This window comes from Phacochoerus africanus, chromosome 6 (genome assembly GCF_016906955.1).
Source record: "Phacochoerus africanus isolate WHEZ1 chromosome 6, ROS_Pafr_v1, whole genome shotgun sequence".
In the NCBI taxonomy this organism is placed as follows: Eukaryota; Metazoa; Chordata; class Mammalia; order Artiodactyla; family Suidae; genus Phacochoerus; species Phacochoerus africanus.
Genome location: NC_062549.1, coordinates 98,657,840 through 98,675,730, shown reverse-complemented (window position 1 = coordinate 98,675,730; position 17,891 = coordinate 98,657,840). Strand labels below are relative to the sequence as shown.

The window sequence follows — 17,891 nt, the reverse complement described above, 5'->3', positions numbered from 1 at the left end:
GACAGATCATAAGAATCTAGTTCATTCCCAAACCACATCCCCAAATGTTTTCTTCCATAAATATGTGGGGGGTGGGGAGTAAAGAGGGTTTTTGGAAAAAGGATAATACATGGAATCTAGATTCATTACTAGCTGGGTTACATACACAGACCCTCAAGAACACGTGTTTATACTTATGGGTTTTAAGATTTCCTAATAAAAACACTGTCCTAGAGGGAGACCAGGTCTAGACTTGAGTAGTTTAAATCTCCCCATCCCTAATTTCTTTAAATTCAGAAGAGAGGACATACTGAGGGAAGGAATCTAGATGTGCCTCCTGATCTCTGGTCCCAACCGTCCCCCTCTCCCAAGGACCTGGGCAATCCCCCAACCCTCCTCCCATGGTCAGATGTCCCTGATGATTTTACTCAGGATGAGTCAGGATCAGGAGGACAACCAAGGAATGCTGAGTGATCAGAGCCCTATGATTTCTGATTCCTGAAATTATAGACATGCTGTGCTTTATGTTTGTATATCTGAAGATCATGCTATGGACTCAACTGGCTGTGGGTGTTTGTTTTTTATGAGCTGGGAAGGAATAATAAAGATGAAATCAAGATCACACAACACAAGAGAGTTTACAAAAGGAAAAAATATTTTGTTTTAAAATCTTTGCTACATGTCATTATTTTTGCCACTGTTGTAAGGCTCAGCACAGATGCCAGCAGTACAGAAATGGCCAACAAGAAAAAAAAAAATCAAAAATAAAACCCTGAAGGAAAAGCAGAAACAAAACCCCCAGAGCATCTTCTCCCACCCCTCCCCACCCCCAAAAGCCCTATAATAACTGTACAATATTATAGTCCTGATCACATTTAAAAAGTCAATTATTAAAAAAACAAGGATTTCATTGGAAACTCAACTTTTTGGTTTCTTAAATTGCGATATAAATATATATGTATACTGTATGTGTGCACATAGAATAAAAAAATAAACTGTCTCCTTTCCATTCCTCTACGTGGCACCAATTGGAGACAAAAGGGAGGGAAACCTAACAACATTCTCTCAGCCTCTCCAAGGCCACCTGTGCTCCTCAGTCCTCTATGGCTACATTTAATGTTTTCTCCTTATTAATTCAGTCTTGCACTTAAGATACTGGCCTGAGCCAAAAAAAAAAAAACAAAAAAACAAAAAAACAGGCTGATACACATGACTGTTACCTGAGGAAGGTAAAAAGTGAGAGTAGTAACCTGTATCCGCATTTATATGGCTATAGTTAATGACTAAGTGACCCTGTTGAGATGGGAGTGAAATTCCCATCTATCACATGGATTCGTTACACTTGTACTAGAAAGCAAAATCCAATCTCAAGACTGGAGAGGGAGCAAAGAGGAAAGAACCATAGGCCCAAAGAGACCTACATCTCAGTTTCTGGCAGACTGGATACTCTGCAAGAAGGCTTGGTATTTGGCTTAAACTCCAGCGGTGAGGATTTTCACTGGGACTGCTAATCCAAGAAGTTGAGTTTCCATGCAGAAATAACCTCTACAGAACACACCTCATATGTGATTCTGACAGAAAAATGCAGCATTACCCTTATGGGCAAGTAGAGGGTTTCTGAAAGTGTTTATCTTGCCAGCCTATTTCTGTAATGTTTGCAGATCTTCCATATAAGGTGAGAGCACCAAAAGCAGGAGTGACCCAGCTTTATCATTACATATATTCGATGAGAAACCAACCATACCAACAGAAGACTTTACACATTTGCTTACAGTTGCATATCAGCTGGGCATATATATATAAGTGCAGCAAAGACATTTATTTAAATACTCTTTGGCTGCAATACTAAATGGAAAATACCTGGAAGATTTAACTCCTTAGGACTCTTTGAAAAACACAGAGAAAGACAAAGATAAAATCTGGGACAAATTTTGCATAACTCCCTAATAGGGAGAAAGGAACAAACACAGAAACAAACATGTGCACACTCACGCATGCATACACACACACACACACACACACGGATGTGTGCACACACACCCTCTCTCTCTCACACACACTTCCTTACTCATGTTTCTTTCCAGAGCATTTGCTCACCGGCAGCAGAAAGAGCCTATGCTCACTTCCTAAAGCCCTATGTATACCTACCATATTTCATGGTCCTCAAACATAAGGACATTTCTCCTCTCCCCCACCTTATTCAGAATTTCTTTTCAAAAATAAGCCATTGTATCCAAGGCAAATAATGGATGTCAGGTTCTCTAACCTGCTCCTTGACCCTAGCACAAATCACCTCGGCACAAATTTCCATTCAGGAGACATAAGGAAAGGCATTCTTAACCTAATGCAGCCTCAAAGGATCCCCAAAGCCTTGAGGATTCACTCCGTTTCTTCTACAAATGTTATCTCAGAGAGGCAGGAAGACAAGGGAAAGGTCAGAAGGGAAAGAGGGTATATATTAGGGGTGAGGGAAGGGAAGGGAGAGGAACTTTTATTCTGTTTACAGAAAGATCTGCTTTTTAAAAACAAATGGTGATTTTTTTTTTCTCCCCCACCCCTTATCCTCACCCCAATAGTTCTATTCTGAAAAAGAGGGAAACATAGTTAGATCAGGAAATTCTTCATTGTTGTAACTGTTGCTCTGGTCTCCCAACATGGACAGCATCTCCTAATAAGAGAAAAAGCATACGTTTGGGTCAAACACCTTGAGCCTTTATACTTATCAAGCTCCCTCCCAATGTTCCCCTGAAACAGCCCTGGCTCCAAGGAATGTCTGCTGTGCTGAGTTCTCTTAGCCTTTCTTACTCCAGCAACTCTGACCCCTTTAGATGACAACCTTTTTTCCTAGTTCCTTCTCTGTCTTCCTCTGACATTTTTCCTCTTTTCTAATCCTCAATATTTTCAAAGGGAAAAAAATCTGTATGCCACATTTCATGTACTCCCCCCACCATAGATATATATGGGGTATCTCCTATCCTATTTGTTTTCCATCTAAACCTTGTTTTGCCTTCTTCCAACCCATATTTTAAACTAAGTTCCTCCTTTGTCTTGCCTGGAGTAATCCACTGACTTTTGCAGTGCCCTCAGGACTTATGTAAATAAGTAGCTTAGGTATAAACACACCGGTTATGTTTATACCTAAGCTACCAAGAACTTGGGATATGGTTCTCCTTGAAAGGGCCAAAATTACTTTCTTTGACATCCTTACATGGTGCTTCATGTTACCAACTATGGTCTGGTTAGAGGCTATGAAGCATATTACTTCACAATCTTTCCAATTAATGACATTTAGTTCTACATGTCCCCACTCTTGTCTTTTTCCACTTACTAATAACCTCAACCAAACACCTCAGTCCATGCATGCTTTTTTCTATGTCTCTCCTCCTTGACTCCTTCTCTCTCAGTTTCTAGTTTTCTGGTCTTTTCACCCTCTCACCTGGAAGACCTCAGGCTGGCCGGGTTGCTGTGCTGATGACTGTTGAACATGTTGCTCATTAGAACTCGAACGATGATGAGGCTGCTGGCCCTGCCACTGTGGCCAGACACCCACACCCTCTGCTGTCCGTGTCTGGAATTGTCCTGCATTCTGACCAGTCTCAGGAGCTAGAAATACAGCAAGGAAGAATAAACAACTTCAATCTGCTAACCCCACTAGAGAGGAAACTACCTCATAACTACATGCAAGTCATTAATTTTACCTAGATAACTTCTGCTCTACTTTTGGCTAATCAATGCCTCTTCTATTTCAAATTCTGGTCCCAAATTAATTTTTCTTCTTTAGCTCCCCTTCCCAGAGTCCTTCGCTCATTCAGACTAAATCTACATATTATTAAATTTATAATACCTTACATGCTTTTTGTTCTATGTGCTAATAAAATCTTTTTCATGTGGGTAGGTTTTAAATTCCTAAATAAAGGAGTTCCTCTTGTGGCTCAGCAGGTTAAGAACCTGACTAGTATCCAAGATGATGATGTGGGTTTGATCCCTGGCCTTACTCAGTGGGTTAAGGATCCAGCATTGCTGTGACCTGTGGCACAGGTATGCAGACATGGCTGAGATCCTGCACTGCTGTAGCTGTGGCACAGGCCAGCAGCTGCAGCTTCAATTTGATGCCTAGCCCAGGAACTTCCATATGGCACAGGTGAGGCCCTTAAAAAAAAAAAGAATAGAAAAGAAAAAAAAAGATCCTAAATAAATAAATTCCAAATGGATTATCACCTTAAATTTCCCCATAATTAGATCAGTGCACCCAGGACATGAACAAACCACTTTAATTACTAAATCTTTTCTCCTTAGTGGTGTGGTTTTTTCTGTCACAGTCCTTTAGGTCTGAACTCACCAAAGCTGGATCCACGATTGGTGAGACTAGGGTAGGCAGCAGCACCAGGTGATGCAGTAGAAGCACCAGGGAGGGACATGGGGCTAAAAGATGATGGAGTCTGGAAGTTGCCTACACCAAATTGGGAAGAACGAGTCTTGGCTGTAGCCTGGGTAGCCACCTGCTAAAAGAGAGAAAGGGACAGAGAGCAAATGGAATATTTGCTCAACATTAACATTATTGCACAAACCATTCCTACCCTCTGTCAATCACTGAATTCTTCTTAGCCAAGCTCATTACTTATTTCCCATTGTATATCTCTCCCAATTAACTCTCAATCTCCCTAGACACTACATTTAGGCACTTGTGATAAAGTGCAAAATGCAAATAACTATAGGCTTAGTTGAAGTACACATTTAGAGTTGTGAGGATTAAATGAAAGTAACTTAAATGAAAGCATTTTATAAATTGTAAAGTTATCCAAAACCAGAGGCATTAATAATAGCATAGCATCATATATATAGAAAAAACACTTTGTATCATTTTATTGTTCAGTCTATACCACATCTGTTTGTTCCTAATGATGTTTTTCTTTTTTTTTAGTAACTATACATTTTTCTTAATATACTAGTAATGCATATGCATTGCGGAATATTTTCAAAATGAAGAAAAGTAAAAAGGAAATAATCACCCATAATTCTACCACCAAAGTCCCATGGTTAACATTTTTAGATAATTTCTAACAGTTTTTATTTGCCATCCATTTTTTTTTTTTGGCCATGCCCATTGGCATGTGGAAGTTCCTGAACTATGGACTGAACTTGAGCCACAGCAGCAACCCGAGATGCTGCAGCAACAACAGTGGATCCTTATCTGCTGCACCACAGGAGAACTCCTGCTACGCATTTTTTATACAATGAATTATACTGAGATAAATCATACTAGAGTTTACTTTTGGTTTTGGTTGTTTTATTTAAAATACTACTTATGCATGGAGTTCCCGTCATGGCTCAGTAGAAACAAATCTGACTAGTATCCATGAGGATGCAGGATCGATCCCTGGCCTCACTTGGTGGGTTAAGGATTGGCATTGCCATGAGCTGTGGTATAGGTCGCAGATGTAGCTCAGATATGGTATTGCTGTAGCTGTGGCATAGGCCAGCAGCTACAACTCTGATTTGACTCCTAGCCTGGGAACCTCCATATGCCACGAGTGCAGCTCTAAAAAGACCAAAAAAAAGAAAATATATATATATATATATATTTTTATAAAACCTATCAATATAAGTATATATCAACATACGAAAGGATATTAGCTTTAACCTTAACATATGTTAAATATTACACATTTTGTGAAGATTTTTCAACAATTTTTTTTTCGTAGACATCACTGTATATAAATTAGTAATTAATTTTCTCCCTGGTCTATTTTGTGGCCCCAACCAAAGTCTAAAATTTCTTAGGATTTACTCCAAAACAAATGCAGAACTCAAACCTAATCAATATGTTTGTGAGCAATTCTAATTTAAGGTGAATGTGAAAACCACAGACTCTGAGATATCTGGATTATTTTTAATTATCTAACTGCTCCCAACAGAAATAAAAATTGGAAGGTAGGGGCTATGGGGTGGGGAGAAGGTGTTTAAAACAGACAATAATTTCACCTGTGCAAAAAAAAACTAATCAAACAAACAAAATACACTAAGGACAGATAAATGAAAAGGTTTACCTGGGCAGAGAAGCCTGGGCGGGTGCTAGGGGTCCACGCTGGGGCTGCTCCCTGGGTAGGATTGGAGTGGCGGGAAATCTGGGCCAACATCTGCCCTGCAGAAGCTGAAGGCTGGACAATGGTTACAGGAGGGGCCAGACCACTATTTCTAGGAGTGAACAAATAGTGAGGTAAAGGATTAAAAAGATGGGTTTATCATAAAATCCAGAAATTACAGGACAATCTAGCTATTCCTAGATTCCCTTGACTCCCTGGGGTTAAGGAAAACTGGATAACGCAATCTGGAAAAGACAAGAAAGACTGACGGTCACACACTGATCAGAATACACAGAAATGGAACCTAGGACATGGCAACAGGACAGGTGCAAAGAAAAAGGGGGACAAAAAGCAAACTTGTCTCATCCTAGCCTACAAGTTCCACAGCTTTGTCTGATATAACCAGAGAAAGCTAGGGAAGAAAAAAACTTGGATTCAGTAACTGAATCCCTCAATTGCCCTATAAAGCAGCACACACATATGGGGCTCACCTGAAATTCTCTGCCGGCCGGGGGGTAGGAGGGAATGTGTTGCCCTGGGAGAATAGCTGTTGGGTGGCAGGGACAGTGCTGGAGGAGATGCCTTTACTCTGATCTGTGGACCAAAAGGAGTTGGGGGAGGGCCAGTCAAGGGGCTGTAGTATATTAGTTCAGCAAGTTCCTATTTATTTGTGAGGTATTAGAATTAAGTGGAAATATGCTGGGAGACTATTGATTGGGCAGTTGCAGGCCCATCAGTAAGTGATCAAAATGAGAATTTAAAATGAGAATGAGGAAGAAACATACCTGTATTGATATTGGAGTAGATTTCTGAAAATCTTGGATCTCTATCCTGGGCAAATAGACCCTCTGACTTCTCGAGGGGCTTGCTGTGTTCTGGCCCTGTGGTTGTCACAGGCTGAACAGAAACCTGTGGAACACAACGATAAAAATAAAAATGAAAGGTTTAACATGACAATTCAATAACCCTAAAATCCATATAAGGACACACATACACTCTAATTGGCTCTGGCAGACATCTGTTAAGGAAATGCTCACCATCCATCAAAGAAGACATACTAACCTGGGAATGATTGTAGCTAGCTAGTCCATCTCTTCCTGGCACCACATCCAATTCCGTTTGCTGTTGCTGCTGCCTATATGTTAAAGACAAGTGAAGAGAGAAATAGGAAGAAAAAAAAAAAAACAAAAAAACATTTTTGGGGAAAGAGCTTAAAACAAACAAGGAAAATAAATAAAAAATGAGAAAGAACATAGACTGCCACCCCCCAGGCCAGTCACTGCTCAATAAATGATTTTCCCACCATTTCTCACCTGGGTGCCAGCTGCCCTGAGCCCATCTCCAGGGATAAATTAGCTGTGGGACCTAGCTGTGGCCTCTGAATTGTGTTGGACAGTGTAGGCCTTGGCTCCTGGCTGGAGTTCCTGGGAAAATGAAGAGTAGAGGAAACAAAGAAAACAAAAAGTATCTGATTCTGCACATAAAACTCTACAGATTCACTTGTATGTGGGTAATTACTGATAAATTCCCCTTTCCAATCCAATTCTATAAGTAACCTATAACCTCAGATTCAACAAATAATTCACACTATGGACAACATGGTACAAACAGAAACTATGTTTCATGGCACAAGGTTCATCCTCTTTGGATTCTAATTCCTTTTAGGTGTTCAATACCTAGTTGCTGTGTATGTGTGTGTTGCATGTCAATACACTGTGTTTTTTAAAAGTGTAAATAAAAAACAAAGTACAGGAGTTCCCACTGTGGCTCAGTGGTAACAAACCCGACTAGAATCCATGAGGATGTGGGTCCCATCCCTGGCCTCACTCAGTGGGTTAAGGATCTGGCATTGCTGTGAGCTGTGGTGTAGGTCGCAGACACGGCTCGGATCCCATGTTGCTGTAGCTGTGATGTAGGCCGGCAGTTACAGTTCCGATTAGACCCCTAGCCTGGGAACTTCCATATGCTGTTGGTACGACCCTAAAAAGACCAAAAAAAAAAAAGTACTAAAAATTAACAAAGACTATTTCTGTGCAGTGAAAAAATTTTTCCTTTTCCTTATTGTTTTTAATACTTTGCAAATTTTCTATGAAGAATATTACAAAAAAAATATTAAGAATGAATTAAGCTAACTGTGGTAGGAAAAACTGTAGTATGTAAACATGGGAAAAGCCATTATTTCCAGAGACGAGTATTTAAAAACACTTAAACATTTCAATTTAAACAAAACAAAAACCCAAAACAACTGTTCTGCAATATAAAGATGCAAAAACAAAAAAAACCCAAGAAACTACAATGACTTGAGTCCTCAGTTAATGAAAATTTTTAATTCAATCCACTCTGTTATACACTGAGTTAATTAGCAAAGAATTAAATTTTACAAGCCCTAAAAGTTGAACTGGAGGATACAGATTCAATGTTGTCACCAGATATTTTCACACTGGCTAATTATTTATGAGATCTTCAAGAGATAGGTTAAAGGCCAATTCTAAACAGATTAAATAGAAAAGAAGTACCTTGACAACTGACGCCTACAGATACAATTTTTAAAAGACAGTAAAAAATGTGGAGAAGTGAAACCCTCATACACTGCTGATAAGAATGTAAAATGGTATAGCAGCTTTGGAAAACAGTTTGGAAGTTCCTCAAAAGATTAAACATAAGAGTTATGTGATTCAACCATTCTACTCCTATGTATATACTCAAGAGAATAAAAACATATCCACACAAAAACTAGTCAACAAATGTTCACAGCAGCATTCTTAATAGCCCAAAGTGTAAACAACTCAATATCCATCAACTGATGAATAGATAAGCAAAAGGTTTGAAACATACAAATGAAATACAGCTAACCCTTGAACAATGCAGGGATTGGGGTGCTGATTTTCTGATGAGTCAAAAATCTGAGTATAACTTACAGTCAGTCGGCCATCCGTGTATACATAGTTCAACCAAATGCGGGTCATGTAGTACACTGCAGTATTTGCTACTGAAAAATTCTGAGTGTTAAGTGGACCCACACAGTTCAAACTCATGTTGTTCACGGGTCAACTGAACAAACACTTCACATTTCAGAATCTAGTCTCCAAGCTACTAGCCAGATGAACGTCCCCAAATTCTAAAAAGCTGGAGGATGAGGAACTAATGGTGTTTACTACAAGAAAAATAGAAGAGAAGGTAACTTGCTAAGGCTTAGCCTATGAGAAATCCCAACACTGGAAAAGGTCTTCTTGGTACATACTTCACATTGGTGTTGGTACAGATGATGTACTCAATTTCATCTGAGTAAGGGTTCTGGAAAGTAAAGGAGCTGGTTCTCATCCACAGCCATTCTCGGTTCTTAGACCGGAACCGGAACATAACAGATAGCACCTGGCCTTTTAATTTCACCACCTGAAAAAGTTTTCATGCTATCAGTTGCAACCCACAAATAATTTTCTTCAGACATGTACAACCCTGAGATTCCTTTTTTTTTTTGGCTGCACCCGCAGTATGTGGAAATTCCTAGGCCAGAGATGGAACCCATGTCATAGCAGTCACCAGAGCCATGGAAATGACAAAGCTGGATCCTTAACCCACTGAGCCACCAGGGAACTCCTGCTTTTGTTGTTTTTTTTTTTTTAAGTAATTTTAGATTATTTTAGTTCCTAATCTCATAGAATACAAAACAATCTTTTGAATTCCCCTTAACAGTAAAAATAAAATATTATCAGCTAACATTTATTTTGTATTTACTACACATCAAGTGCAAGGCTACATGCTTTTCTTTTTATAAGGAACAGTATCCTTTATATAACATCATAAAAAAGAAACAAGATACGAACATTTGCATTTAAACAATAGTAAGCAGTCTTTAATACCTATATGTATTCACTGTGAATACAATTACATTTGTATGCAAACTAAGTACTGGATTTGAAAACCTGCTTATTGCTATATATATCCATGCCACTAAAGTATAAGCCCAGCAATTCAAAATACCTACACTTTAAATTGCTTTTTAAGGAAAAGTTATGTGATAACATTTTTAACTTGACAAGAGTGTGGCAGTTAACTTGCTGACATTACAATCTGACTGAGAAATAATTACAGCAGAAAATGAGACATACTTCACTCAGCAATAATAAAATGGCATATTTTAAATATATAAATCAAATTTTTACAAATCAAATGTGAAACAAAGCATGGCAATAACCAAAATGGGAAGGAAAATAAGCTTCATTAGAAATAGTAACTAGGAGTTCCTGGTATGGCTCAGCAGGTTAAGAACCCAAGTATCCATGAGGATGTGGGTTCAATCCCTAGCCTTGCTCAGTGGGTTAAGGATCCAGCACTACCATGCGCAGCAGTGCAGGTTGCAGATGTGGCTCAGATCTGGCATTACTGTGGCTATGGCGTAGGCCACTGGCTGCAGCTCTGATTCAACCCCTAGGTCCAGGAACATTTATATGCCCCCAAGTGCAGCCCTAAAAAAAAAAAAAAAAAGAAAGAAAGAAAGAAAAAAAAAGTAAACAATAACTAAATTTATGTACTGAAAAGCAAAAAGAAATGTAAATCCATCTAGACTTAAGAAACATCAAAATCTAGAAATAAGCAACTAGGCAAGCAGCTAATCCACACTTTAAAAAGCACCCTTGCTTTATGTACTCTAAAATCACAGCAGCAACTGGATGTCAGAATAAAAACCTTGAAATTACAGAGGTTATTATATGGCCCATTAAAGCTGCTTTGGAATAAACATTTTCTAGAAATGATACTCTGAGGTCAAAAGCATCAGAATTATGAATTTCATGGATTTAAAATATACTGTACAATATCTTCTCACACTGCCTAAGGTCATACCTTTGGCTCTGAATGGTTTTAACAGGAGTCAAAATAGCTTTTCTAAGACCACATATACATGGAATGTGGTCCTTCTCAGCGGATGGAATAGGTGATACTATGGAATCAACAGACAGAGAGACTTTTTACTGCCATTGTCTCATTTCCTCTAGAATTTGGGCTGTGTGCTTTAAATACTTTATCTCATATACCTGCTGTATCATTAAAACACTAATGAGTCTTAAAGAAGGAAATGAGCCAGTCTAATATAAAGAAAGAACTCCTGAGTCAAGTCTGTCCTGAAATTAAATTCACCAGATGCTTTTAGGACCTAGGGCCAGAAAATTACAAGAGTTAGGTAACAATTAAGAATCAATTTTCGGAGTTCCCGTCGTGGCGCAGCGGTTAACGAATCCGACTAGGAACCATGAGGTTGCGGGTTCTATCCCTGCCCTTGCTCAGTGGGTTAACGATCCGGCGTTGCCGTGAGCTGTGGTGTAGGTTGCAGACGCGGCTCGGATCCCGTGTTGCTGTGGCTCTGGCGTAGGCCGGTGGCTACAGCTCCGATTAGACCCCTAGCCTGGGAACCTCCATATGCCGCGGGAGCGGCCCAAGAAATAGCAAAAAAGACAAAAAAAAATCAATTTTCATTTATTTATGAAAGAACTGTGGTAGTTCTCCTGTGGTGCAGCAAGTTAAGGATCCAGCATTGTCACTGCAGTACCTTCAGTTGCTAATATGGCTCGAGTTTGATCCCTGGCCCAGAAACTTCCACATGCTGCAGGTGTGGCCAAAAAAAAAAAAGAAAGAAAAGAACAGTGAAATGAATTTTCCACTACTATCCGGTTTATTGAAGTGTATATTTTAAATAGTTCAGAGAAGACAGTGAGTAGCCAAAACCAAACAAAAATATCTTGAACACTATCCATAGTTTCAAAGTATTGGATCTTTTCTATTCCTTAAAAAACACAAGTACTAAAGATAGTAAAATTGCAGGGCCTGCCACAGTACTCGATTAATTAGTGGTCGATAAATATTTGTAGAATGATGAGACAATAGGTATTAGACAAAAATATTATTCAGACTCAAACCAGGGAAAAAAGTTACCTGTTGGAAGCTGTCTCTCAGAAGCTGCTGGTCTTCAGGATGACAGAATTCTACAATATTCTTTCCTAAGAGTTCCTAAAAGAGGGAAAAAAAAAAAAATATATATATATATACACGTATGTGTATGTATATATGTATGTATAACTGAATCACTCTGCTGTACACTTGAAACTAACATACTATAAATTAACTATACCTCAGTAATTTTTTTAAAAAGAGTAAAATTGACACTCTTGTGATTATCTAACTTTCCTGGCCCATTAGCAGGGAACTTGGAATTTTATTTCTTTCTGTTTTTATCCTAGGATTATATATAAGAGTGGAAGAAATAAAAAGATAGAAACAAACAAACAAAAAGATAAAATTTGCTAAACTATCTCCAGAGCATTTTTCTTTTTCAGGATATCGTACATTTATTTTAACTGTACTTTTTACAATCTGAGGTATAACTTAGATAAATTCACTAATTTCTAGTGAATTTTCTAATTCTAATTTCATGATCTATAATAAATTTATGTATTTGTACAACCATTTCCACAATTCAGTTTCAGAACATGTCTACTGCCCCCAAAGTTCCCTTGTGTCCATCTGTAGTCAATCCCTGCTCCCAATCCCTTAGCCAACCACTGATCTGATTTCTGCTTTAGTTTTGCCTTTCCTATAATTATTTATAAATGGGATCATATAATGGGTAGTCTTTGGGTTTGGCTTCTTTCATTTAACATAATATTTTTGAAGTTCATCTATGCTGTTTCATGTATCAATAGTATATATTGGGGAGTTCCCGTTGTGGCTCAGTGGTTAATGAATCCGACTAGGAACCATGACGTTGCAGGTTCGATCCCTGGCCTCGCTCCAGTGGGTTAAGGATAGGGCATTGCCGTGAGGTGTGGTGTAGGTCGCAGATGCAGCTCGGATCCTTGGTTGCTGCGCCTGTGGTACAGGCCGGCAGCTGTAGCTCCAATTCAACCGCTAGCCTGGGAACCTCCATATGTCAAGAATGCGGCCCTAAAAAGTAAAAAGAATAAAAATTAAAATTAAAAAAAAATTAAGCTTTAAAAAAAATAGTATATCCCTTTTATTGCTTGTAAGTATTCTAACATGGATTTAGTATCCATAGTTAATGGCCACTTAGACTGTTTTCACTTAATGGCTGTTATGAATACTTATAGCTATGACCACCTGTATATAAATCTGCGTGTGAATATACACTTTCATTTCTCTTGGGTTAAATACTTAGGAGTGGAACTGCTAATCTGTAGGGTAAGTGTATATTTAACTTCTTAGGAAATTGACAAAATGTCTTTCCAAAATAGTAATACCATTTTTGTTTGTCTACCAACAACGCGTGAAAGTTCTGTTTCTCCATGTTGACAGTATTTTTTTATTATAGCCATTCTAGTAGACACACAGTGGTATCTCATTAGGGTTTTAATATGTACTTTCCTAATGACTACTGATGATGAGCATCTTTATTTATTTATTTATTTTTTTAAAAATGTTTTCTTGTCTTTTTTTTTTTTTTTTCTTTGCTATTTCTTTGGGCCGCTCCCACGGCATATGGAGGTTCCCAGGCTAGGGGTCTAATCGGAGCTGTAACCACCGGCCTACGCCAGAGCCACAGCAACACGGGATCCGAGCCGCGTCTGCAACCTACACCACAGCTCACAGCAATGCCAGATCGTTAACCCACTGAGCAAGGCCAGGGACCGAACCCGCAACCTCATGGTTCCTAGTCGGATTCGTTAACCACTGCGCCACGACAGGAACTCCTTTTTTTTTTTAAATTTATTTATTTTTTATTTTTTTATGAGCATCTTTTTATGTGCCATTCATATTTCTTCTTCAGTGAAATGTCTATTCAAATTTTGTACCCTTTTATTGGCTGATTGTCTTAATGAGTTATAAAAGTTCCTTATATATTCTGCATACAAATCTCTTTTCAGATACATGATTTACAAATATTTTTTACCAGTTTGTGGCTGGTCTTTTATTGTTGTTGTTGTTGTCTTTTAGGGCCATACCCATGGCATATGGAGGCTCCCAGGAGAGGGTCCAATTGGAGCTGTAGCTGCTGGCATACACCACAGCCACAGCAACACGGGATCCGAGCCTTGTCTGCGACCTACACTGCAGTTCGAAGCAACGGGGGATCCTTAACCCACTGAGTGAGGCCAGTGATCAAACCTGCATCCTCATGGATACTAGTTGAGTTTGTTACTGCTGAGCCACAATGTGAACTCCTCTTTTTACTTTCTTAATGATGTCCTTTTAATGGGAAAATTTTAACTTTTATGAAACCCAACTTACCAAATTTTTTCTCTTGAGAATCATACTTTTAGTGTTATATAAAAAAAATTTTGCTTAACTCAAGATCACAGATTTTCTATTTTCTTCTAGAAGTTTTACACCTTTACATCTTCAAGTTGATTTCTGTATATGGTGTGAATAAGAATCTAAGATCTTTTTGTTTTGAGTATGAATATCCAATTGTCTCATCACCATCTGTTGGAAAGTCTTCTGTCTCAACATTTCTGTTAAAAATCAGTTTACTGTAAATGTGAGAAGAGACTATTCCCATCTATTTCTTCCTTTTTTTTTTTGGCTGCTCCATTGCATATGGAGTTCCCTGGCTAAGGAGCAAATACAAGCCACAGTTGAGACCTATGCCACAGCTGCAGCAATGCCAGATCCTTTAACCCACTGTGCTGGGCTGGGAATCAAATCTGCACCCTAGTGCTACAGAGATGCTGCTGACCCTACTGCACCACAGCAGGAACCCCTCCCTTCTGGCCTAACGATCTATATAAATATCCCTACACTGATGCCACATGTTGTAGTAACAAGAGCTTTGTAAAAGGTGTTGAACCAGGTAGTGTAAATGCTCCAACTCTGTTGTTCTTTTTCAAGACCTCTTTTTCACCAACCAGCCTCCTTTTTTTTGTTGTTTTTTGTTTTTGTCTTTTTAGGGCTGAACCCACAGCATATGGAAGTCCCCAGGCTAGGGATCAAATCCGAGCTGCAGATGCCAGCCTACCCCATGACCACAGCAACGCAGGAGGTGAGCTGCATCTGCAACCTACACCATAGCCCATGGCAACGCTAGATCCTTAACTCACTGAGCAAGGCCAGGAATCAAACCTGTGTCCTCATGGTTACCAGTCAGGTTCGTTAACCACTGAGCCATGACAGAAACTCCCTCACCGTCGTCTTTACACAGCCACAGCCAGAGGTCCCTCCTAGTGGCTGTAATTTTGAAAGTTTATGTAACGACTTACTTCTCAACTCAGATATAGTTACCAGGTATGCTGAACAAGCTATCTAAATAAATCATCATAATTGGTGTTAAATTTGCATATTTTATGGGTTACTATGCAACTAGATAATTATATGAATTAACTAAAGGTGACCATATCATTATAACTGGTTAAAATAAGCACTTTTGTATCATTTTCTGTATTAATGTCAATAACAAAAAAAAGAAATACATATTTGTACCCGCTGTTCCCACCTGGTTTCATAAGTCCCTATTTTTCTAGAATAGATGATAACCTTGATAGGAGGCTGATATTAAACTGATAGCATAGGGAATTCCCTTCATGGTGCAGTAGAAACGAATCTAAGAACGATTGGGTTTCAGGTTTGATCCCTGGCCTTGCTCAGTGGGTTAAGGATCTAGCGTTGCTGTGAACTGTGGTGTAGGTCGCAGACTCGGCTACGATCTGACATTGCTGTGGCTGTGGCACAGGCCGGCAGCTGTAGCTCCAATTCGACCCCTAGCCTGGGAACCTCCATATGCCATGGGTGTGGCCCTAAAAAGCAAAAAAAAAAAACAACCTGATAGAATAGGATCATACCTTTTTCTGACAGACATACATATATATTTTGGCTATCTCTGAATTACAGTCAGAATTACATGACTGAACAATATCAGCATAGCCAAGGGAAAACAGAGGCCTAAATATCAGTGGTCTAATAGCTCAAGCTCCTCACCTGTGGTTGGTAGCCCACAGTAGCTACACAGCGATGATCCACGAAAGTGAAGATTCCCTCAATGTTATGTCGAGAGATGAACTCTGTTGGCTGACAAACATTACTCATGTCTGTACAGTTAGGAGAACTAGTTACCTGAAAGTAAAGAGATAAAAATGAGATAAAAATCACACCATCCTTTACAGATGCATTTCCCATGAAGTTCACAATTTTAGGAATTTCTAAACCTTCATATCTCATCTAGAAAGGAAAAAAATGATAATTACAGAGAGGCATGAGGCCTCGCTCCATTCCTCCACATACACTCTTTATGAACTTTGTAAAGAAAGATAAAAATTCATTCAACCCAAAATCCACCTATTTTCATTTAGCCAAGCTGTGTTCATTACTCAGATAGGGAAACTATACTTTCAAGTAACCAAGAAACTTCTTTACTTATAAAGAAAATAAAAATAATTCCACTTATCTATTGTTAGTAATGTAATGATAAAATGAAGACACCTCTCTCCTATTGTATAGGAGCAAAAGAAATTAGTTGAAAACAGAAAATTTGACATTGCAAAGGTAAAAATATCAAAGAAGAAAGATCTCCCCATCTCTCTCACCCTCTTCAGCTTCTGCTAAATCCAAGTGAAGCAAAGTTAACTATGAATACCTATTCCCCCAAATATTTGGAGTTGTATAGAATTCTTCAATTATACTCAGAGAGTAAAAGAAAAAAATTACATGAACATATCTGAAGGGGATTTCTTCTCAATGAAAAGGGGTGATACAGATGTGGAAAATCCATACTTGCCTGTAGTCTGCCAATGGCCACTAAACAAAACTTGCTCCCCTGGCCAGCCTCTGGGTCATCATCTGGGAGGGAGACACCTTTAGGAAGGTGAAGTTAAAAGGTTTAACAGGGATCTCAAACTCAAACGCCTTCAAAGGCCAGGTATGTATAAAGACTTAAAATACATGTAGATATGAAAAGACTAGGTATAAAACAATAAAAGAAAGAAAAAACAACATGTAGTTTTTCCATTTGGGGGCAAATTCTATTCTTGTGAGAAATCTTGTTTATTAAAAACAACAGGAGAATGCCCGAAGAATAAAGGTAAACAACCCAAAAAACTTACCAGATATATCAGGTACTGTTTTAAGTTATTTACATATATATTATTCATATATTTTACTCACATTAATTATAACAAGCTGGGTACAGGTCTCACCCTAAGTATTCTAAAAGATTATGCTGGCCAAACCAAACACATATGAAGAGAGCCATTTACTCTGTGACCATGTCGTAGGCAAAGAACAGGTGTCTTGCCAACCTTTGACTTTCAAGGTATGTAGACAAACAAAAATATATTTCAACGAAACATCAATAGTTATTTATGCCCTGTGGAAAAGACAGAAGCCAGTGTTTCAATGTTTTATATGGAAAGGAAAAAAGGTTTTCTCCCTACTGTTTGCATATTACTTTTTAACAAGGAAAACAGTATTTCTTTGAGAACCATATAGGGATATAAAAGACCATGTATATCTCAAATGCATGGTTTACACAGTACATAATACGAAAAAGTTCAAACATCACTATAATTTCAAATTAGTTTTTCCTAATTACATTTAACTACTATTTACTGAGGGCCTGCCATTTGCCAGACACTAGGCTGGATGCTTTTCTCACATTAAATCTAACCCTCCCAATAACTATTTAGCACATACTATCTCCAAATTATAGATGAGAATATTGAGGTGTTTTTTTTTTTTAATAAAAATCAAGCAACTTACCCTAAGTTACATACCCCTATTAAATAACAAAGCCAAAATCAAACCCAGGTTTTCACAAATACAAAGTGTAACCTTATCAAAATATACCACCTGGCCTCTCTTAGTTTCTATCTCCCTACAACCCCTACTTCC

At 38.5% G+C, this 17,891-nt stretch overlaps 1 protein-coding gene across 6 annotated transcripts in view; it reads right to left on the bottom strand.

The window, feature by feature from the left end:
• Positions 1-616: 616 nt before the first annotated feature.
• Positions 617-17,891, bottom strand: part of ARNT (aryl hydrocarbon receptor nuclear translocator) — a 56,711-nt gene continuing 39,436 nt past the window's right edge. For 4 of the 6 annotated variants that reach the window (XM_047784724.1, XM_047784728.1, XM_047784727.1 and 1 more), the window contains 12 exons: positions 16,780-16,856; positions 15,984-16,118; positions 11,991-12,065; positions 9,304-9,455; positions 7,376-7,486; positions 7,125-7,197; positions 6,848-6,971; positions 6,554-6,656; positions 6,027-6,174; positions 4,319-4,481; positions 3,416-3,582; positions 617-2,647 (listed from right to left, as the gene is read on the bottom strand). In XM_047784724.1, the coding sequence (XP_047640680.1) occupies positions 2,558-2,647; positions 3,416-3,582; positions 4,319-4,481; positions 6,027-6,174; positions 6,554-6,656; positions 6,848-6,971; positions 7,125-7,197; positions 7,376-7,486; positions 9,304-9,455; positions 11,991-12,065; positions 15,984-16,118; positions 16,780-16,856 (1,418 nt within the window). In that variant the 3' untranslated portion in view covers positions 617-2,557. The remainder of the gene's footprint in view (positions 2,648-3,415; positions 3,583-4,318; positions 4,482-6,026; positions 6,175-6,553; positions 6,657-6,847; positions 6,972-7,124; positions 7,198-7,375; positions 7,487-9,303; positions 9,456-11,990; positions 12,066-15,983; positions 16,119-16,779; positions 16,857-17,891) is intronic. The other 2 variants (XM_047784725.1, XM_047784729.1) reach the window with 1 other exon arrangement.